The sequence below is a fragment of the Cynoglossus semilaevis genome, chromosome 5 (assembly GCF_000523025.1).
Source record: "Cynoglossus semilaevis isolate Cse_v1.0 chromosome 5, Cse_v1.0, whole genome shotgun sequence".
Taxonomy (NCBI): Eukaryota; Metazoa; Chordata; class Actinopteri; order Pleuronectiformes; family Cynoglossidae; genus Cynoglossus; species Cynoglossus semilaevis.
Window position 1 is genome coordinate 12060078 of NC_024311.1, and position 23616 is coordinate 12083693.

A 23616-nucleotide genomic window follows, 5' to 3' on the forward strand; every position below is an offset into this window, starting at 1 on the left:
GAGCGTTAGGAGCTTTTAGTTGAATGAAACACCATATTTAGTAGCTCATTTTTGAAACAGCACATTTTTGTGTCACTTGTGACAAGGTAACCACAAATACATTGTGTAGTTTGATTTGAAGACATCATTTGACCTGCAGGAGACGACAGGCAGCCAGTGGTTCACAGTGGGATTACAACAGCTGGTTGTAATTGATGCTGATTGGCCGTAGTCTATACAAGAAACAGATTGGGTCAGTTCCCTCTCTCCGACTCTTTACATTAGGATCACTCAGACCTCGTGAACACACGTCTAAACATTGGCCGCACTGCTGACCGACTAATTTTCCACCGTTTGAGTCGAATAGTTGCCATGAATTATAACGCTTGTCTCGACTCCTTTGCTACCAGTTAGGACATTTGTCAAACGCCAGTGTATGACTGGTGTCCGTATCCTACAACACGCTACTGTGTACAGCTTTCTCATCATCGTGTCGCCTCAAATCTAAAAATAAAAAGTATGGACTTCATGTCTGAGAGAAAACCCTTTGACAACTGCATATCGTGTCCAGAAGAATATGCAGTGTTATGTCTGCTCTGCCGACTTGACTTAAAATCAAAGTGTTACTTGAATTCTCACGCTCATTCTTATCATATATAAACTAATAAAAAAGCAAGACTTGGGTTCAAAATGTCTAACAGTAAAAACAAACTCTTCGTCATGGTGTAGAAAGAAGAAAAAGTACATAAAATATCATCAAAAAAAGGTTAGCTTAGCGATAGCCAAGGTTAATCAGAAGATAAAAGGGTCAATAAAAACAGATTGCAATTAAATTCAATTGAGTAACGATTCAAAAAACAATTTAAGGGAAACTTCCACTGGCCTCGTCATTTCAGCCTTTAGATGGCGACACAGTACAAAACTTTAAGTCTTTACAGATTTTGAAATGACTGAACAGACTGATTAGCTGTCATGGATTACATGATTGGTAAAGCTAGCTAAAGTCAACTGAACTCTCGTGAGGGTGATAGTTTTAAAGGGTCAACAAAAATACCAGTTAGGGTCAGAAATCCATCCACAGACAGCAACTGAGGACTGGTCAGGTCTGGTTTACCTCACACACAAACAGATAGCACTCCTGTAGTCTGACCCCGGCTGTTGGACTGAAGGTTTGGCCCCTGAGAACCAGAATCTGTCTGATCAAAGCAATGGATGAAACACGGAAGAGAGAACGTGAGAGGTGATTTTGGAGGTATTTTGGAGACACTCCTCGTACCGAGCCTGACAGAAATGCCAGACTGAGTTGAAGTCCATGTGTGGTTTTATTTTTATCTGCTACAAATCGGCTGAGAAATGCTGCAGTGGCTGACTCTACCTCACGGCTTGTTTGACCTTATAAAATACCATTTACTCACACAGGACATTGTTCAACCCTAACCCTGGAGTTGAAGAACTCTGACCACAGGTATGTCACTTGTTGTGTCTCACGAAGGCGTGAACTCATCCTCAACGCAGTGGTTCACTGGGAACAGGAACAGGAATTTTCAGTGCCCTCCGTGAGGCTAATCTTCATCAGCTAACCGAGGATTTGTCTGAAACATAACCCCACAATATAACCTGCAGTTTTACACTTTGGTTTTGGCACGAATCGGTCGAACAAGATGTAGCACGTCGAACGAGCTTTGAAGGTAATCAAGGAGGGTTTTCCTCCAGGGAGGGAGGTTCCCCGTTTCTTCCTGTCCTTATGTTAAATTATATTCTGACATGGAAGGGAGTTCAATATTCTGGCTAGAAAAGTTAACCATTACACTTCACAAATTAAGGTGAGGTTTTTTGGGGCTTTTTACATTATATTAATGTCACAAGGCATATCTTTAGCTGTTCTAGGGCTACCTTTTAGCTCACCAAGGGAGACCACCTACTACATTTGTCGATGCTCCAGAATTTCTTCTAGAGAGACACTTTTAGAATCAGACACTCAAATAAGTTAAATAAAAGTCACGTTTTTGTCTAACATTATTATTTGATGTTTATTTTTTGACATCAAGTCACGGGCCGGATTGGATGTTTTAGTTGGGCAGGATTTGGCCTGCGGGCCACCAGTGATAATTACTGACATACTACATAATTAATATATACAAGTATCTATTTTAGTAGCATTTATTACAATTTTTGGCTAATGTGTCAAACTTTTGTATTACATTAGCCATTTTAACTTTAACGAACTAACTTTGAACTCTTTCTGGTCTAACTGTCATTTATTGTTGGGTAGATGTTTTTATTTTTTGTCATTCTAGCTAAATGCTAACGCAAAAGTTTAGCTTGTTCCAAATTTAGTTTCTTTCTTCCTACTTTTTTTTTAGATATGCTTTGATATAATAAAAATGGCTTGTTCTTATGATGCTAACTGTAAATTGTGTAAATTTTGCTATTTTTTGGCTAATACATTGAGAAAATTGTACTTTTTTTGCAACTAAGCTAACGAGCTATTCTCTGCACTTGGCTATGTTTAAGTTCACAATTTGATAATTGCAATTTACACATGTAAAAGAAATATTAAGAAAAGAGAAGTCACAGCACTTGCTTCTAGTTTAACAAATGCATTTGTAAATGCGCTGTAATAAATGTGTTACAATGAGGTGCATGTGTTAGCCACTTAGCTCGCGATCAGAGGCAGAGCTGTTGTCCCTGAGGGGTTTTTTTTTTACACTATCAAATCTGTTTTAAATAAGTTTGGTTTGCCAGATTTTTCTAACTCCTCTTACGATTATTACACACAAACACTTCACATGGCCCAACACCCAGCGTCCCAGCCCACATACCACATGATTCTAGCGTGTGATGCAGAAGGCGTGCGTGCGTGTGGACTTGGCTTAGGCGGCTGTTTCAGATCTTGGAAATTGGATTTCATCTGTAAATAACACTTGATGGAAGCTGCTGCAAAAAATAGAGACACGCTTTTACATACCTTGTAAAAAAAATTGAAACGGCATTAAAAAAAAAACAAAAAGGGAAAAACAAAATGGTTAGTCACGCATCCTGCACAAGTTGAGAAGTGAAAAGTGAGCTATGACGACCTGAGGGCGGGTTGGAGTGGGTTGGCAGCAGCGCAGGTTTTCGGGGCATTTGAATGTGATGTCAGTTCAGAGGCAGACACGATGAAGCAGGTGTGTACCATATATATTTGAATACACACCACCACCACCACTTGCTGTATACACAGTACGTGAATTAACGTATGTGTGATGAGGTTGCATTTGGGAGTGTGCGTGAGTAATGATCTACAGGAGATTTGGCGGCGGTGCAGACAGGATTAGCGCCGTGGTGTGAGAGCGCGGTCGTTGAGAGCCATTTGTGGAGAGCACACACACCGACAGCCTGCTGAGAGAAGTGCGTAGGCCTCCGCCGCCAGATGCCCTGCTGGAGCTGCATTAAAGGCTCACGTCTCATGTTTAAGGAACTGTCAGATATAAGATTATATTAATGCACTACAGGTCATTAGGTTCAGCGTAAAAGAGTTTTTGGCAGCTCATATTCAAACTTATTATGAAAGTCAGTTCATCTCTTTATGCCAAGAGGCTAAAACAAGTGGATAAATACTGTAAAATTATTCATCCAAGGGTAACTGAGAGATGACGGGCTTCACAGACATGTTTTCAGAGTTAAACACAACATTCAAATCTGTATTTAAGGTTGTTGTTAGTGCTGGGCAGTACAAGTACCTAATTACAATGAAACTTGCATGATAAATCCCAAAATCACCTCGCTGTGTTGTTCAAATTCAATTAGGAATTCAAAGAAAAATGTGGAAAGTACGTTTGCGTGGGCAAACTCTGATTCGCAGGCCACAAGTGGTCCTAGAATTGAACCAGGGGGATGGAGCGTTCATGTGGACCAAGATATTAAAATATGAAAGTCATGCCTTAAGGCTAAAATGCTAAAATGCTTTTAGCCTCTTCTACGCCATCTATTTGGGAAACGCAGGCATTGCAGGGTGTATTGCTAATATAAATCAAATATATTATTTGGACAAGTTTTGACCACTGGATTTAAAAGGTGAACAGGCCGCATCCGGCCCCCGGGCCATAGTTTGTCCAGGCCTGGTCTATATGAACAAAAGTGCAATCAAAAGTGTTGTTTTACATTGTAAAGAAAATAAAAATGTGTCTTTAAAGATATACCCCCAAATATAGAAGTTACCTGTCACTACCAGGGCATTTTAATGTGAAAAAAATAGGGTGCCTCTAGAGTCCAGAGCTAATCATAACAGTTGACATGTTACCTCAACAAACAATTTACACTCAAATTCACACCAATTGTCAACAACTAACCTATGTTTTTGGACTGTGGGAGGGAAACCAGAATACCTGGAAAAAACCCCACAAACTTTAAAAAGAAGACCCAGGGCTTGAACTGATGATCTTCTTGCTGTAAGGTAAGCGCACAAACCACTCATCCACTGTGCGGCCCCCCACAAACTTCATACAGAAGAACCAGGGCTTGAACTGATGATCTTCCTGCTGTAAGGCTAGAGCACAAACCACTCATCCACTGTGCGGCCCATCACCGGCTTCATAATTTAACAAAATGAATGGAATGCTTCTGCGTGATTTTGCTGAATTACCAGCTCTTTCACCATAGGTACGACAGCATCTCCTGCCTCACACTATTAAAATGCCACAGACATGTTGACAGACGCTGACATCAATACTCGTGTTTGTCTGGTTGTCGATGACCAATGGTGGGTCAGCATCTGAGCGTCTCCCGTACCACAGTGTTTGTGATGTTGCTAATCCCATTAATGAAGTCCTCCTCATTTGTCTAGTGTCTGTGTTGATGCATGCCAACAAATGGGTGTGCACGAGTCAACAGGGCAAATGCAGGGCAATTAGAATACTCTGGTTTCTACGTCAAACCCACAGACACCCGCAGCACGCTCAGATTTATTGCATCTCTTACACTGCCATCTACGTGTAAGAGATGCTGTAAATCTGTCAGTGCAAATATAAAAGATAATTTGACCAAGGAAAGTGTGCTGTCTGTGACAGATGTGAATACACGCACCTGCATTACTGATAATATTCCAAGGCGCCTGAGTGCCGTTAGAGTTTCCCATCAGTGCTAAGTGTCCCTCTGGTGTCCGTGCTGGTGAATCATGCCTGGATATTATAAATATTATGGTAAACTGACCACTGATGATAGAGGTGAGTCTTCAAATGTTTAGTCATCAGTTTTGGGAAATAAACCAGTGACACATAACTCTTAACTCTTGCGTACATTTTTGGAATCATAAAATAAGATTCTATGTGGGACCACCATTCCTGGTCCAGACGAGAAGGGAACCTCCATCTTGCTTTACTGTGACCCGTGGACGCCTCGTTGTTGTGACACTTTTCAGCCTTTAATCCAAATAACCACGACTTTCTGATTGCTTAAACCTGAATTATCTACACATTAAAATGTTGCCACGAGAGGGAGCCCAACTACCACTAGTTGTATGCGTACCGTAGATTGAGATCCACAGTAAATTTGATAAATAATTAGTAATACTAACACTCACCGTTGAGTTTTTTATCGAGAATCTCGTTTTTTTTTTCTTATTATTATTTAATGCTGTGTTTTATTATGACTGAAATTGATGTCTGAACAGGTCAGTAGCATATTTATTAATTTTTTGCTGTTTGTACGTTATGGCGTGTATAACGAAAGCAAATTATTTCATAATCTCATAATTACTAACCCCATAATTGATAATATTGATAACTCAAACCCTTTGTTTTAAAGATTAAATGTAAAGAAATATCCTACCTAAATCTTGAGTAGCCCTTTCTAACCTGTGACGATCCTATAGCGCCATCTATGGTCTGAAACGCCACCCTGCTCCTTTTGGATCGCGGACCCTACCACCTTACCGCGGCTGCAGCGCCACACACAGGCCGCGATCGCCAAAATGTCTGACATGGAAGATGATTTTATGTGCGACGATGAAGAGGATTACGACCTGGTACTCAACTGGAGCTTTCTGCTTTGCTCTTCTAATTTCTAGGCTTATGTGTGCTAGTTTACCAGGTTAGCCATCAGGCTAGTTAGCGTGTCGGCTAATACCAATGAGACGATGACTGTTCTTAGCTTCTTAGCTGGCTAACATAACACTAGCTCAGATGTACTTGGTTAATTCATGCTGTTAACGAGTCTGCTCTTAATATTCGTCCGGGTGTTTTTAAGTTTATTCTGGAGACATTCAACTCTGTGTGGCTCGACTAGGTTGTTGTTGTTTTGGGTAACCTAGCGTTAGCTTACAAGTGGGAACTAATGTAATGTATTTTGCTAACACTGCTCTGACATGCACATGTTTGAACTTAGGAATATTCAGAAGACAGTAATTCAGAGCCCAATGTGGATCTGGAGAACCAGTACTACAACTCAAAAGCCCTGAAGGAGGATGACCCCAAGGCAGCACTCAGCAGTTTCCAAAAGGTAGGCTTTTAATTTACGTTACTGAACGGTAAACAGCGCTGTATATATGATTGACTACTGTCAAATATTATTAGAGGAGACATCGTTGTTGGTCCCCCAAGTGTTTTAGTTCTGCCCACTTTACACAGAATGAATAATTATGAATGTCAGAAAAAGAAGTAATAGTATTATATATTGAGTTAGAATTTGGGTAATTTTCTATAACCTTGTAAACAAACAAATTCAAATGTTGTCAACTTCCATCACCAGCAGATTAGTTCCATTCAGTTTTTTTGTGCCTGGTTTTCCACGGTGCTGAAACACAGTTTAATCGTTTTATTCACAGGTGTTGGAGCTCGAGGGAGAGAAGGGAGAATGGGGTTTTAAAGCTTTGAAACAGATGATCAAAATCAACTTCAAGCTGGTATGTTATGTACATAATACCATCATCGCATTATTACTGACCCAGCAGAATTTATTTGAGGTGTGAAATGTATTATTCTGTGTGCTTCACCTTGGCAGACAAACTTTCCAGAGATGATGAACAGGTATAAACAGCTCCTTACGTATATTCGGAGTGCTGTGACAAGGAACTATTCAGAAAAGTCCATCAATTCCATTCTGGACTATATCTCTACCTCCAAACAGGTATGACCACAAAATGACATGGCATTTATAACAAAGTAATCAGAGGTCTGAGGTTACTTTTAATTTGATACTTACTTTGTCACAAAAGTTATGTGCAGTTAGAACCCAAAATAGAAAGTTTATAAAAGATTTTCAGAATAAAATAACACTTTTAAAACAGACTATTGCATTGTAAGTTGTCTTGATGTTTTCCATACTTCATCAGTTGCCACAGTTGAGGTACAGATAGTCAACTAATGCTCATGGAGTATTACCTCCCCATGGAGTACTATGAAATTATCATCTGGCTATTAACATGTACTTCAACAGGAAGTGAGTTTACATTCTTACTAAATGAGTCCAAATTTAACAGTGTTACTTTATTTTTCTCCTCGATGCTTGCTTTACAGTCAAAGAAAGGGGAAGATATTTTCAAAGTACGTAACACCTTCAACATGTTGTCATCTACATCAACCCTGGTGGAAACACATTTAGTCTTTTTTGTATTTCAACACACCAGTAACAAGGCCTGGTATCTCTGACAGTTTATGTACCGAGTCATTACAATGTCTGGAAATTGTAGAAAAACGTAACGTGGACATAGGTTTAAATGCTGTGTGTCTTTGTTATTAGATGGACTTGCTGCAGGAATTCTACGAAACCACATTAGAGGCATTGAAAGATGCCAAAAATGACAGACTATGGTTCAAAACTAACACAAAGGTATGGAAGAATTCTCCTCTGATTCTGGGTTACATCATCACCCGCATGAGTTTGAAAATCAAATTTACTGTCATTTCCTTCTAGTTGGGAAAGCTGTACCTGGAGAGAGAAGAATATGGAAAACTGCAGAAGATCCTAAGACAACTTCACCAGTCATGTCAGGTATTTCAAGTAAATCCTTCGCTGCATTTAATGTGCACATTATTGTGCTGTAGAGGATCTAAAACGTTGATGAAAGACATCATGGGTTGTCGCTGCGTGTCTGTCCACAGACGGATGACGGAGAGGATGATCTGAAAAAAGGAACACAGCTGCTGGAGATTTACGCTCTGGAGATCCAGATGTACACGGCACAGAAGAACAACAAGAAACTAAAAGCCCTTTATGAGCAGTCACTTCATATTAAATCTGCCATTCCTCACCCACTCATCATGGGAGTGATTAGAGGTATGTTCAGCTTGTGTTCTTTCTCTAAAAGTTTCATGTCTGTTTACTGAGTCACAATCTGCTTTGTCCCCATCCTGTCCCCCTGACCAGAGTGTGGGGGTAAAATGCACTTGAGAGAGGGTGAGTTTGAGAAGGCTCACACGGACTTCTTTGAGGCCTTTAAAAACTACGACGAGTCAGGAAGCCCGAGGAGGACAACCTGCCTGAAGTACCTGGTTCTAGCCAACATGCTGATGAAGTCGGGAATAAACCCGTTTGACTCTCAGGAGGTATGGAAATGTTTTTGACGTAGTCTCAAAAATAAAGAGCTGTAGCTAGATTGTAAAACAGGTGTGAACTGAAGACATGATTCAGTCTTTTTACATTTAATGAATGGACAATTCTAGTGTGTGTTGCTAGAATAAACCTGGAAATGTAAATATACATTTTGTGCTTATTGGGCAAAGATTCATTTTATTTTTTTGTTTAAAGGCCAAACCCTACAAAAATGATCCTGAGATCCTGGCAATGACAAACTTAGTAAGGTGAGTGTTGTTGAATTATAAAGGGTTGATATTGAAGTTTGGTGGAAAACAATGTATCTAAATTTCACGACAATGTTCATTGTGTCCAATATTATGACATAGTACTCATTAGTGTCATACGTACAAACGTGCACATATTTATTCAAGTCCACCTTTGTATTGATAGATAGACTATTATTGGACATTGAACTCCAGTGGTTGGCCTTCATGTTTTATTGACACTGTTGTAACTCATGACATGGCTATTTATAGCTTGTCCTAAACCAGACCTTATGCTCTGGTTTACCTGAGGTGTGTGGTGCCGTGCCCTCAGCACACTGGGTGTGATGAAGGTGATGAAGGTGACGCAGCTTTTAATGCTGCGTCATTGGATCAACAAGAGCATTAAAGAAAACAGTGCCAACTATTAAAGCAGGTTAGCTCTGAATCAAGTGTGCAGCCTGACGTCAGGACAGGTGAAGAAACAAAGAAGAAGAAAAAAATCTTCTTTTTACTTTTTTAAAGTATTCAGTATAAGATTACATAAAATAAGTCAAGGTTTTTAGATACTAATGTAAACACAGTGGTGGGAATTGAAGAATTGTATAAGATTACATAAAAGAAGCCTTTTTTTTAGATACTAACGTAAACACAGTGGTGGGAATTGAAGAATGTAAACACTGTGGTACAGTATAGTGGTTCTATTGATATTTTTTAAAGGGTGTTTTATTTCCTAAACTTGAAATTTGAGCAAAGAGATTAGATTGGATTCGATCGAATTTATTGATCACACACTGGGGTAAATCTTGTATTACAGCAGACAGGCAGAGAATAAAATAATAAAATAGTAAATCCCAAGTACATTAATATGAGTAGTGCAAAATAAACAATGGAACTAACTTCTAAAAATTAAATTTGTCACTTGTACTGGTACATTACTCACAGTATAGGTAATATTTGAACGGTAATGTTTGAACTCTCACACAGACACAGGTTGAGTCATGGTCATCTTTCTTTTCCAGTGCTTACCAAAACAACGACATCACCGAGTTTGAGAAAATCTTGAAAACAAATCACAGTAACATAATGGACGACCCCTTCATTAGAGAGCACATAGAGGGTGAGTCGACTCCACCGTGGTCCACCTCGTACTGAAGAATTTAAGAAAAGTGACTGATCTCATCTGATCTCTTTTTTTTTTTTACATTGCAGAGCTCCTGCGGAACATTAGAACTCAAGTACTTATCAAACTCATTAAGCCATACACAAGAATACACATCCCGTTCATTTCTAAGGTAGGTTTACAGAACGATGACATCAGAAGTTGATATTTTTCCCTGTAAATACATGTAAATATTTAATGTACTATAATAACATGTAGAAATATGTTGTTGAGTAAATATTTAATGTACTGACATTAAATGATTATTTGCAATGTCAAGAAATTAATTCTTGAAATAATAATAACATGTAGAAATATGTTGTTGATTTGAATCCTAAATTTTTGCAAACATTTTATGTCAAACTTTCTTACTTTCCTTTTTTCTCAGGAGCTAAATATTGACGTGTGTGATGTGGAGAGTTTGCTGGTGCAGTGCATCTTGGATAAGTACGTTTCTCCCTCACATGACGAGTGAATCATCTGACATAAAGAAAGAATAAAAAACCAACACTTCCTTCTTGTAAATTGTTTCTCATAATTCACGTAACTCTGGCTCCAGGTGAACTGAGCTGTACTCAGTCGGAGCAAACACAAATATTGGAGAATTTCTTTTCTGTGATTAATAATAATAACAATCATTTGAGTCGTCATTTGGAAGTACTTTTGTGTATTTACACTGAGAGAACTACATTTTTTTACACAACCAGAAATACTTATATAAAAAAATTAAAAATACAATTACGGTGAAATCTCAGTTTTTAGCAACATGATTGACTGAGGAAGATTGCATAATTGTTACTGACATTTATTATTATATATTTGCAGCTAAATGAATTTGTCATTGAGTCATTTCTGTGTTGTTTTATTTTGAAAAAACAAAAAATATTTAACATTTTGCATGGACCAATAACCTTCTTCTCAGTCTGACTCTGAATAAAAAGTTTGTAAATGTGATCTGTTCTATCTTTCCAATGCACTGATTGGTTCTTTTGTCCTACTTTCTTTTTTCTTTTTTAATATTTAGCACAATCCATGGCCGAATTGACCAAGTGAACCAGCTACTAGAACTGGACTACCAGAAGAGGGGAGGAGCTCGCTACACAGCTTTAGACAAATGGACAAATCAGCTGAACTCTCTGAACCAAGCAATCGTCAGCAAGCTCACATGATGATGTCGTCAAAAGCTGTGGCGAGGAAAATGGCATGTCCGAATACATCCGTAAAAATACGCTACCGTGCTTCTTCAAGTATATCCTCCGAAAAACAAGATACGTGGCACGAGTTTACCGAATGCCAGCAAGACTGAGAATAAGCAGAACGTGTTTGTAATGTGTTACGTTGTCCAGAAGAGAGGAAGTCATTGGTCAAAGTTTTTTTTTTTTTTTTTTTTAATTTTAACCTGTTTCTGATAAGCAGACCCACATGCACACAGACTGCTCTGTTGTGTGTAAAAGTGTGTAAAATATAGACCGCATAAAAGAAATGAGCATGGTTGAAAACTGTGATCACAAAAGGACCTGTAGAAAATATGTGGGAAAATTACGCTGCTTTAAATCTCATAACGTCAGTTAACATTTTCCTGATAATCCTACGGTCTAAACGTATTGTTGTTAGGCTCCTGTGGGACAGCCGTTGAGACGAGGACTTTCAGCAAAATGCTGCGGATGTCAAAAACTGAAGTTGAAAGTAGCCTAATAATTCCAGTTAGTCAACAGAGCACTTTGGGTCCCAATCTGGGGACAGCGACGACAACAGCAACATCCATTTCCTTTAAACGGTCTAGATTACAGAATCATGTACGCAACATTTGCTGTATACTGTTGCTATCACACAAGAGACTCAGCTGCCTTTGACTAGCTGCATTTAGCAATTTGAAATTGGTTAAATAAAAAAATGTTGTGAATCAAAAAAGTCAGTGATTTCAATCGTTTTCTCGACTCCGTTGATAAACTGCCTCCACGCGGCGGTGAGTGAATCTTTTTCCAAAAGATTCTGACTTGGTTGGAAATTGACAAATTATTTTAACATCCATTTCACCTGTGGTATTTGCACTTGGTACGGCATGCAGATGTACACATCCATTACAGTGGACAGACACTATTGTTTCCTACTGGATGCCATTGATTTTCAGTTGTGTTCTGTTGGGGAATAAATTGCTTTACAAATAATAAAGAAAATAGAGGCTCACGTTTTTATAGTGCAACAACATTTAATTGATGCTCATGTTTATTGTGGTTGCATAGATGATAATCTCCCTTTGTTGTCCCCTACCTCTTGCCTCTTCCACTGCAACTCAACCATGATAATGTACAGTACATAAACAACCCATTTTCCCCACGTCCTTCCCCCAATGTTTGTTCTCTGGGGTATGATGTCATCGTTCGTCAGACATATTCAAAATCACTCCTCAGTTCATTAAGGTTAGAATTTTTCAGAGAAACATTCATTTGTATTATTATTATTATTTTTAGGAGATAATTAAAATGTAGAAAAACAAAGAGGCCAGGCTCAGATTTAATGCAATATGGCATAGCAAAGAAACAAATGTTTTTTTCTATAATTAATAAATAATAATAATAGTAATTTTAAATTGGGCAAAATATTTTCTATTTTATGTCAAGACCATATTTGCATTAACAGAAAAAATAAGATAAGTTAATTTTCCGTTGAAGAAAGGACGTAAAAGTAAAATGACTCAGTATTGGGGAATTTAAAAAAATATTTAAGGTATAATAATACCTGACATCTTTGGGGGTATATTTTAAAAAGATATATAGTCTTTCTGTGAAAAGGTGAATAGAAAAAAAGAATTAAAACGCAAACCGTGGTTTACTGTGGGTTTAGGTATAAAAAAATAGAAAAGACGTAAAATGACTCAGTATTGGGGAATTAAAAAAATATTTAAGGTATAATAATAAGGTGTATATAAGGTGTATATGAACAATGTTACACATTAAACGTTTTAATTACCAAAACATTTTCAACAGTTTGTATTCTAAGCCGTGTTTGTGTCTCGTCGGCTTCCGTTCCAGGTGACTCCCATTTCCACACTGACAGCAGTTCGTGCCTGTCTCAGCCTCAGCAGTAGCAGAGCTTCATCCACAGCCTGCTCTGCTCACAGCTGACGCAGCAGCAGCAGCAGCCGAGTATAGCAACAAATAGCCGCGGACTCTGACTGCGAGGCGTCGGTCATTTTTACACTACTATTACTGTTTTGTTTACAATGAAGAAACCTAAAAGACCTACATCCTGACGTCCTCACTCACTGCGGTCAGCGAGGCTGAGTGACATGGACGCTAAGGTACGTTTATGTTTTTGTTGTTGGGAGATCGCTAATAATGCATTTAGCGGATGGAATGTTTTTTTTTTAATCACGGGTTTAGTTTAACTTGCCAAGACACCATTTTGACTTGGTTAGTTACGGAACCGTTATTAGTGCGATAGCGTCTTTTGGAATTGTGCTTTGTGTCGTTATTGACGTTATGAAAGAACAACACGGTTCAATGTTTGGGTAAAAGGCAGTGACACTGTTGTTCCATTCAGCTAATGTGCTAAGATCACAGCAGCTAACGGTGGTCAGTTTTCATTTTAAGAGATAGCGGATAACGTTAGCTATAGTGCCGTGGTGCACGTTTTTCGCTTTATTTCTTTCATGCCAAATTATTTGTATATTTAACAATGACACAATACCCGTTCGTTGAGACAATAATAAAGCAGTGTTGTGTTTAATTTTCTTTAGCTTCGGCAGCTAACTAGCTAAAGCTAAACGTCTCAGCTGTCACTGGACGGTGGTGGTGTTTTTGTGTGGATGCGAGCGGTGAGTATGATGTTAACATCCCTGCGGTAACACTAGAGGAAAAAAAACGGCGAGGAACATCAAGTTGAGATTAGTGAAGGTAGAGGAAGAGAGGTTTCATGACCGTCACAAGAGGAATGTCTGGTTCTTCTGCATGTATGACATTCCACCCGGGCTTCGTGTGCTATGTTGAAAGTTTGGTTTTTGGCGTGCAGCTTAAATCAGCTCATACGGAGAGCAGAGCATTTTCACTCTGACACGGTTTTCTTGGCAATGCCTTTTTTTCTGACTTCTCACAACTTTACCCAATTATCAGCACACGAAAGAAGCACGAGGTGTCTGCAGCATGATGTGGCAGGGGAATAACTTTTTTTCTCCACTTCTTCAGGGACTCACCATCGCAGTTATTTTTGTACCGTCTCTTTAGTAATTACTAAAGTGTGTCACTGCATTAAAGGAACATCTTCCATTTTACTTCCTCGTGTTGTTGGTCCGTCCATTCACGTTTTCACAATACATGGTTGCAGGACACAAGTCTCGTTCACAACTGTCACACATCTAAGCATAAAAAGGCATTGATCTACGATCAACCTACCAGGACTTTTTAACCCGAAAAAACTCTAAATTTATCAGTGAAATTGTTCTTTAGCACCTGGAAAAACTGTAGGCTTCTTTGACAATGACACACTTGTAAGTGAAAAGATCATCATCAGTTCACCTGTTCGATCCCCATTTTTACCTCTATGGAGTTTGCATGCTCATGTGAGTTTAGTTTACTTCCTCTAAAGTAAACATGAACATGAGTCTGAATTGTTTTTTATCTTTAATGGTCTGAATGTTTTTTTATCTTTAATGTGTACTTTCCATGAAATGCTGAGCTCTAGGCTCTGCATTGGCTCAGTGGGTAGATGGACCAGACTGTAATTCAAGCAAGACGTGTCATTTTTTACAGACATTTCTCCCACACATCCCTCAACAGTTTACAAGGATGTAATGGTAAAACCTGTCAAAGCTGTTGAAGACGCCTGAGAAATGTAAAATTATAACATCTGTCCTCGAACCTTTGGGTCTACCCTCGTATACAGCCCCAAAAAACACTCCTGTTGGTAAACAATAGCTGTGAAATGAAAACTGGGACAACAGAGGCCTGTGAGATCAGTAGTCCTCAATTGAACCACTTTGAGTTCTATCGTTGTCAGCGGATGTACATCTGGGTCTGACCTCATTGTCTTTCTAACAATCACCACTGTTCTCACAGAGATGCACAAAGACCAACGGTTGTTTGCGAGAGATTGGACGTCTGTCTGGCGTTTTTTTTTTTTTACTTCTTCGGTCGTCTGTCAATTTAAACTGTAATCTTTACATGTATTTATGTTGCTGTTAGTTTAACTGGCTTATCCTACAGTACTGTCCTTGCCTCGTCCTCTTGTGCTTAATCCTTTAACAGCCCATAGGCTATGTATACAGTACTGAGATGAGATAATAGGTTGATTCACTTTCCATTGTGAACTGACAGTAAAGATTCAACTCTCACCCTGACTCTGTTCAGGTAGGATGGCGTCTATGAACAGCCAATGGAAAAAACAGGGGTTCTACCCACAGTCAGTAGTGGTGGTGGTAGACAATGACGGTCTGTGTGACACCCAATGGCTGCACTGTTACGCTATTCATGCATCCCGATCACTGTTTCAGAAAAATTGAGGGGGTTGTCTTTGTCCTCTGAACTCTGTCACCTCTCCACATCTTACACTGAACAAAAGTTCAAGTTGAGTTGCACGTAGATGTGAAGTGTTTGCTAAGAATAAGAGATGAGGATTTTTACCTTTGTTTCTTTTCTATTCTCTAACTCTATATAAAGATACCTTAACAAAGAGACACTAATTCCACTGAGCCCTACAATATTTTTGCGTGATGTTTTGACATGCTATGTAGATGGAGGAGTTCGAAAGAAATGAAGTGACGTTACAGTAACATCTGAATGTTTGGAACAAGATTGTCTTTTAAGCAGCAAATAATAAACAGAGATCCACCAATCGGCCGACTTGATCGGACTCGTTCGGTTTTCAACATGAACGGTCCCGACAAAACTAATCTGATACTGTAACCTCATCAGCTACTCTTCCCTATTCTCTGAAACAGAACTCATGTGGAAACTGTTTATTCATAATGAAACTGACAAACTGACAAGATTCTTCTAAAAGTATTTGGAGCACATTAAAGAAAGTACAATTGATTTGCCTTTAATCATCTAGTTGGCTCTGAACCGTGGTGATAAATCAGAAATGATTTAATTTAGTATTGACAGCCCTTTACGGTACATTAGTGAAGATTTGAGTCATTATATAGGGTCCTGTTGGCAGGTGCAAGTCTGTTATTATTAGTTTTTTTGTTTTTTTAAGCAGTGTGAAGGAATGTTTTTGTGTTGTGATTTTAACATTTAAATTCTTATGGAAAGACTTAGACTTCCCTCTTTGTTGGAGTGACGGATCAGCAGTTAGTTGTGCTGCTGTTTTCTGCTGCCAGAAAACATTCATCTTTGCCCTTTCCACTGCCTGTCATGGAATTTTCAACACCACAACAACTTGTTGTTGGTTTAATGTGTTTGAGTCATCAAGCTCCAAACTAAAGGAAGGATTTAATAAAAAATGTTAAAGCAGAGTTAAAGATTATTTCACTTTCTGTTTGTCTTGTTCAGTTTTTTCCCTCCTACCTAGCCCTCTTGTCTGTAGATCAAATGTTATCAATAGGACACGCCCACAAGTGGTTAAAGTGCAGAATTTACCACCCACTACTTTATTTGTGTCCAGTTTAACTATAGTAGTTAAAGTTCAAGATGCTCACCCACTGTATCAATTGAGAGCTTCAAGATTCCAGCCTTTCTTTGACCTAATGTTTGTTTTTTGGCAGCTAGTTGTCTAACTAGGCTGTTAACAATTAAACCCAGTGTAGACTTGACTGTAAACCTGCAGGAGCAGCATACAGAAATGCAGCGCTCAGCTCAACAAACGAGTTTCTGTCACTGCAGATATATGCTGATCCTTGACATATGGCCTGAACGTTGACGCAGTTGCAATTTTTTACAGCGCGTAGAGGCGCGATGTCTCAACAAGTGAGGTGAACCCAAGGAGGATCAGAGTCAAATTACACAAACCCACTGTGACAGGTATTAGGGCAAAAGGACATGGACCAGACAAACAAGCAGTTGGAATTTGTGAGGATGTCCCCAGTGTCCTTACACAGGCCATCACTGCAGCTGCCTTTAACAGAGTCCACGCATATATATATATATTTATTTATTTTTATATAAACACAGGTGAGTAAATAACCTTCATTGTCTTGAACACTTGAAATGGTCACACTCTGGTGCTCATCTTTGGAGAACACAGCAACTTGTAAGCATGTTCCCATAGGTGCCGTACTGTGACTAGTTGGAGAGCCTGTTAGCTGCGGGGAACGTCAGTAAATGTTGCAGATGTTCTGCATTAGTGAACATTATACATGTCTCCATATCTCCGACGAATGGTGCAACAATCCCCTCACATTATCCATTCATTTTGGCAGCCCATGTCATATTTCATCATCGGTTCTCTTTCAATTTTCAAGTAGTAATTTAAAGACAGATGTCATATTCTGGAGAAGAGGAAATTATACTGATTGAAATGATTATGACCACATGATTATGGTTTTTAATTTGGTCTATCTATCTATCTTGAGAAACATTCTCTTTTTTGTTTTGTTTTTGTTGAACTCTCTCTGGTGTACTCAGAACAACAACAGATTTTTTTTTTGTTTTTGTTGAACTCTCTGGTGTACTCAGAACAACAACAGTATTGTTTGTCCATCTGTCTCTGCAGGATGTAAAGCTTTCAGCTGAAGTGGAACCATTTATCCCGCAGAAGAAAATTCTTGAAGGACCCTTGGTCAGCATGAGTCTTTCAGGCGACGTAGGTGGAGGAGGTGGCAGTGGAGGTTTAGGCGGAGGTGGAGGAGGCGTGGAAACCACTCCTATACCCAGCTACCTAATCACCTGCTATCCATTTGTCCAGGAGAACCAAGCCAACAGGTACCGATTCTGTCTTCCTTCCTCTGTGGACTCCGATGACAACAAAAGAACCCTTTAGTCCTAGTGATGTTCTTCAAACCTTTTAAACAGAGTCGGAGACATTTGATTGGGCTGTTGTTAAAAAGTTCTTAGTTATGAATGGAAATCTCCCCAGAGTTTACGGAACCACGGTCCATGTTCGCAGTAACTCTGTCTTTGTCCTCAGTGATCTGTTGTATCCTGCTCACATCCGTTCCTTTGTTTCCTTTTCCACTGTTTTGAATACAAGGAAATAACCCAGTGTAGTGAAGTGCCTGTGAAAATGTCATCTGGGTCCTTATCATTTCTGGATACATGTGACACTCCCTAACAATTAGAACCATCACGTTCCACAGTAATGTGACTGTAACTTTATTGAGTAGTTTTTTTATGGAGAAAATATTTGAAGTAACGTCAAGTTAATGAGTTATTGTTTAGGTTGAGTTAGGTTTAGAGTTAGTTTGGATTTATTTGGTCTTCAAAGCTGATTTTACTCAACAAGACGCTGGAAACATTCCTTTAACTAGACAAACTAACACATTTGAGAGAATCATGTCACAGTTTTTTTCTGAAACATCTTCAGTGCAAATCCTGTTCTACTAGTAATACCACAACCACTAGTACTACTACTACTCCCACTGACTTCAACTCCTTCAACTTCGGCGGTTCCCTTCATCTGTCGTCACACAGATCGTCCCCCTCCGTCTCCCCCGTCTCCTCCTTGTTACACCAACAATCTCCATGTCCACCCTGTCTCCATCTCACTCCTTTAACTCTGTGTCAAAATCTTCAAGTATTCATTACATGTATTACACTAGGGATATCAAACGGTCATATTTACTCACTGATTAAAGGTCTCATGACAAGAGTGATGTCACTGAGGGTAGCCTGACTCAGGCCCATTTTGTTTTGTTTTTTCCACAGGCAACATCCCATGTACAATGGAGGGGAGCTGCGCTGGCAGCAGCCTAACGCTAACCCCGGTGGTCCTTACTTGGCCTATCCCATTCTGTCCTCCCCTCAGCCTCCCGTGTCCAATGAGTACGCCTACTACCAGATCATGCCCGCTCCGTGCCCTCCTATGATGGGCTTCTACCAGCCGTTCCCCGGAACCTACGCTGGTCCCGTACAGGCCGGAGTCATCAACCCAGTCTCTGCAGAGGTTGGGGAGAGACCACTCCCTCTGGGGCCAGCATATGGGATGACCAATCAAAGAGGCCGAGGCATGGTCCGACCAAATTCTCTCCCCAAGGTACAGACTGAGAGTCACATATGACTCATTATACCACACTCTACTGCCAAAAAGACAATTGAATATATATTTACTGTTTAATAAGACCTTCATGTTAATATATACTGTGTATATGAATATATATTTATTTATATATGGAAATTATTTTTTTGAAAAACACACTCACATATGTATATATGTGTATATATATATATACAGTATATATATATATATACACACATATACATGTATATTTTCAAAATAATGGATTTTTAAAATAAGTTGAATTAATGACCTAAATGGAAATATTTACAATAGATATTTTCTCGAGCAATAGTTCTCAAAGTAGGGAATGTGACCCCCGTGGGGAGCTAACTAAGACAATAACAATAATTAGAAACAAATATTTTTTTAAATGTTGACAGGGTGAGGAAATGTGCTAAATGTGAGATACATGCCATCTCCCATGATGCATCTGCCCTCTTAGGCTAATCGGTGACCACAACTTTCATTGTCTTTCCTCCTGCAGCCACAGTTGGGTGTGTGCCAGCCTGCACGAGGTCGCAGGCCTCCCACCAGGAACGTGGCCGTGCAGAAGGAAGTGTGCACCTTGGGGCCTGACGGAAGGACCAAAACTGTCCTGTTGGTGGACGCCGCACAACAGACCGGTAAAAACGTGGCAGCCATCATTAAAATTTAAACAAATAAACCTAACCTAACCTAACGTCACACTAACAGAAGTAAGGCTTTGTAAAAAGTGCCTGCGTAGCCATTCAACCAGAATCTTTACTGAAAGACACAGTGTCTATAAAGCCAGTGTCTGGTCCTACTGGTTAATGTTGACGACGCCTGAGCCCTGTTTCTTGACAGAACTGGAATGTGGAGTTTCCACATATGCATTTGGTTAGGTAACCATCGATTTATCTGCACTTGAAACACCTGTCCTGGTTTCAGGTTCTTATATAGTTGTCCTAGTTTTTTGTGTGTAGTAGTACACAAGACTGTAGTACTTGTTGTCCTTGTAACGTCCTAGTTTTTTGTGTGTAGTAAGACTGTAGTACTTGTTGTCCTTGTAAACAGGTCTAGAGAATCTTGTTTCCTCTTGTCCTTAGATTTCCCAGGTGAGACATCAGGTCGATGTGCAGCCGAGCAGGCCAGCCCTCTCCTGTGGAAGAACCGCTCAAAAAGACGAAGGCCGTCGCAGGCGGCAGAGAACTACAGTGAGCAGGTCGCCAGTGAGGCGGACATTGACAGTGACAGCGGCTACTGCAGCCCCAAACACAACCTGGCCGCGGGAGTTACACAACGAACAGCAGAACACAACACTGCAGCACCCACGGTATGTTGGCTGTGTGTTCATCATTAACACACTGCACTTCCTTCATGCCTGTTTGGTGCTGCGTCTGATGACTTTTCAAGGCAGAGGTTTAAACAAAGTGACAGTAAAAGGACCTCATTTTGGGGCATCGCAGGTTCAACTCAGAGGCTCAGAGGTGGAGTGAGAATGAGGAACATGTTCTTCTGATTCCTTCATTGAATTAAATTAAGGAACGTACTTTATGCCTTGAGTGAAAACTCGAGTACATTTGACAAATGAATGAGTGACACCTCAAACACATTAATAGGGGAAGGTTATCACCCACATAATCGTTCGTGGGTTTTGTTTGTTGTTAGTCTTTGTTTGTTTGATTATAATGAAGAGAATAATGAGCTCATTTCAGTTTGTGAGAATGCCTCCCTAACAGTCTGCTGCAGTGACTCCTGGACAAAAAGAACAAGAAGAAGTCAAAAATCACCATCAATGTCATAATTTCTTATATTTATGTGTGTTGCAGGTCGTAGAGACTGGTGTCATGACAGGTAAGTGAAAATAGATCAGGTTTTTCTTCTTACCTTGCAGCCGCACTCTTATAATTTTCTGTAATTTTTTCTTTGTTTGCTTGTCATTAGGTTCAGACTCATGGGTGAATGTACCCTGTCAGACTTCCAGTAAGTCCTGGGGCGACCGGAACGGCCAGTTTTACAGAGCAGACCAGAGGAAGAACCCTGAACAGAGGAGTTTCTCCCAGGTACAGTAGATTCCTGTCTGTCTGGTAGTCCTAAAAGGTATAAACTGGACTTGGGCTCGACTCAAACTCCTTCTTCTGTTGTTCAATCTCTGGCATCTTTTGCCGTCTTTGAGCCTGTCAATCGATTTAATCGCATGATTGTCCTCGGTGAATTCACAAATTTACAAAAGACTTATTGTCTTTTCTAAAAGGACCCTAAGGATGTTGGAGGTGACACCTGATGTTAATCAGGTGTTTGCATTTATCTGCCTATTGTTACATTAACAAAACAAAATCACACACACAGTGATCCAGAATAACCTCAGTGGTAATTGTGTGCAAACCAAAATCTAAGCATGTTTTGTATGCGGTAAGACATTCCCCGTCATCCTTAGAAATGTTGCACCACAAGTTTAGATGGTGGCACTGTTTATTTCCTCCTCCAGTTGGAGTTTATCTCAAATAAAAAAACAAAGCCATGAGGTGTGCTGTTAGTTACTGAGTTACTAACGTATCCACGAGGCCACGAGGTCTGAAGAACAGTTTTCGATACCTTTGCTCAAAACATTGGATTTTTCAAATACAGTTTGCAATAATGTTCATAATGTTGTTGTATCCTGTCTGACTTCTCTTTGTTTTGTCATCTAGGATTTCCACAGTGGTTATCCAGGACGTTTACCAGCCAACCAATCAGAACAAAGACTGCAGCTCGCAGTCACTGGTTCAAATCTCACTCCAGAGCCTCTGTATTTCGAGGTCGGTGAAGGTTTTTATTGTAGCTAACTTATAATGACTGTAATCACTGCAGTTTGTTCACTTTTATACCTACAAGACAGGCAGAGATTTTCTTTGTTTGTTTTTTTCGTTTTTTTTTTCTTTTTTTTTGTGCTTTGCACCAACTGCTGTCTGCATCTGTGTCAGGATGAAGATGAGTTTCCTAATATTGCCTCTGGAGAAGCTGTGAAACGCACCATCAAGTCAGAATCTGCAACGGCCCAGACGCACACACAACCTAAGATGCCCAAAAACCTGGTATGAAAAAAAAAAGCTCTTGGAAATGGGTTTAAATCTTGTGCTGTGTGTACGTCTCATCACAGTCTCTGTGTCCTCCACAGCTGGATAACCTTTCAGAAAACTCCCCCATCAGCATCGTGCAGACACCCATCCCTATCACTACATCTGTTCCAAAGAGGGCCAAGAGCCAGAGGAAGAAGGCTCTGGCTGCGGCCTTGGCCACTGCACAGGAGTACTCTGAAATCAGCATGGAACAGAAGAAACTGCAGGTAATTAAAAAAAACCCACCTCTGTTGATCACAGTGTTGATCTGACATTTGTCTGATTTTTTTTTTCTTTTTTTTTCATTTTCTAATTTTCTCTTCTCACTGGGAAGGAGGCATTTACCAAAGTGGCGGGAAAGAAGAGTAAAGCGTCAGTGGAGTTGGATCTGGGAGACATGCTCGCAGCTTTGGAGAAACATCAGCAGGCCATGAAGGCCAGACAACTCACCAACACCAAGCCACTGTCGTTTGCAGGTAGTCAGGAAGTGAAGTTTGCACTGGCAAACGGTGTTTTAATAATACAACAGATTTCTCCTGTCACTGTAACGTGACTAAGCCTTAAATATTTCATTGACCATAAAACCTCTGAGATGAAGACTACAGATGTTTAGACCACAAGCCTGATTTGCTGCCTCGAATTCAAGCTGAATTTACATCATCATATAAACTTTTCTTTATCATTTATCATGGACATACTCATTAGCGACATAAGAACGTCCATGTATAATAGAATAGAAAAATTAAAATGACAAAAAATATACAGGCAGTTTCTTTGGAAAAAACATCTTTAAATCGTTTATTTCACAGTTTTACAAACTCAGTTCTTAAAAGTTTCATATGGAACACATTTTCCCCAATATTGTGAGAACAGGTCCACATTTATATTCACTGTAAAAATAACTCTCCACTTTATGGATGTCCATTGTCAAACTGGGTACACAGTTTTCAAGTGTTGCGGGTTTTTATATTTGTGATTTTCTTTGTTTTTTCTTTGTTTACGGTGTAAACGTTCTCTCCCTCTGTCACCCCTTTCTCCTCTGTGTAGTTGGAACGACCACTCCATTCCACAGCTCCAGCTCCACCAACTTGCCGTCTCTGTTGAAGGGTCATCAGAAGCCTTACTCGGCTCCACACAACACCCTGGATTCCACTATGCCCAGGATCAAGAGAGGAAAAGAGAGAGAGATTCCCAAGGTGAAGCGACCAACGGCCCTGAAGAAGGTGACGATTTAACGCACAACACGATGATGAAGGAATTGTAAAGATTTCAAAACCATGAAGTGATAAAAAAAAAGGCATTTGTTCAAAATGTTTTGGTTTTGTTTTACGACAGATTATCCTGAAGGAGCGCGAAGGGAAGAAAGGAAAGACGAGCGTGGAGCAGGAGGTGACGGGCCAGGAAGAGAACGGGGACGAGAGTCTTCACTTCACCGATGATCTCACACAGGAGCCTGCCTCCCAGGAAGGTGTGGGAAATTGTTATTGACTCATAAATACATGGGATT

At 39.8% G+C, this 23616-nt stretch overlaps 2 protein-coding genes across 3 annotated transcripts in view; both read left to right on the forward strand.

Moving 5' to 3' along the window:
• Positions 1-5925: 5925 nt before the first annotated feature.
• Positions 5926-12065, forward strand: cops2 (COP9 signalosome subunit 2). 2 transcript variants are annotated; one of them, XM_008310529.3, is made up of 14 exons: positions 5926-5983; positions 6343-6456; positions 6782-6859; positions 6958-7083; positions 7473-7499; positions 7696-7785; positions 7870-7947; positions 8058-8232; positions 8323-8501; positions 8704-8756; positions 9758-9855; positions 9948-10030; positions 10286-10344; positions 10922-12065. In XM_008310529.3, exons 1-14 carry the CDS (start codon positions 5930-5932, stop codon positions 11064-11066), a joined length of 1359 nt encoding a protein of 452 aa, XP_008308751.1. In that variant the 5' UTR covers positions 5926-5929; the 3' UTR covers positions 11067-12065. The 2 variants fall into 2 exon arrangements, with proteins under 2 accessions (XP_008308751.1, XP_008308752.1); XM_008310530.3 differs by lacking the exon at positions 7473-7499.
• Positions 12066-12925: 860 nt separating this feature from the next.
• The window catches only part of secisbp2l (SECIS binding protein 2-like), a 16371-nt gene continuing 5680 nt past the window's right edge, over positions 12926-23616 (forward strand). Inside the window, exons 1-13 of the mRNA XM_025055868.1 lie at positions 12926-13198; positions 17548-17756; positions 18699-19026; positions 19535-19673; positions 20118-20344; positions 20841-20865; positions 20956-21074; positions 21702-21809; positions 21975-22085; positions 22169-22336; positions 22444-22585; positions 23157-23332; positions 23445-23577. Of these exons, the coding sequence (XP_024911636.1) occupies positions 13187-13198; positions 17548-17756; positions 18699-19026; positions 19535-19673; positions 20118-20344; positions 20841-20865; positions 20956-21074; positions 21702-21809; positions 21975-22085; positions 22169-22336; positions 22444-22585; positions 23157-23332; positions 23445-23577 (1897 nt within the window). The 5' untranslated portion in view covers positions 12926-13186. The remainder of the gene's footprint in view (positions 13199-17547; positions 17757-18698; positions 19027-19534; positions 19674-20117; positions 20345-20840; positions 20866-20955; positions 21075-21701; positions 21810-21974; positions 22086-22168; positions 22337-22443; positions 22586-23156; positions 23333-23444; positions 23578-23616) is intronic.

What these genes read in the sequence shown, in the direction of transcription:
- cops2 (XM_008310529.3), top strand. Translation starts at nt 5,930, where the DNA reads ATGTCTGACATGGAAGATGATTTTATGTGCGACGATGAAGAGGATTAC. An exon ending in TCAAAATCAACTTCAAGCTG is followed by an intron (nt 6,860 to 6,957) that starts GTATGTTATGTA and finishes TCACCTTGGCAG; the next exon opens with ACAAACTTTCCAGAGATGAT. An exon ending in GCAATGACAAACTTAGTAAG is followed by an intron (nt 8,757 to 9,757) that starts GTGAGTGTTGTT and finishes TTTCTTTTCCAG; the next exon opens with TGCTTACCAAAACAACGACA.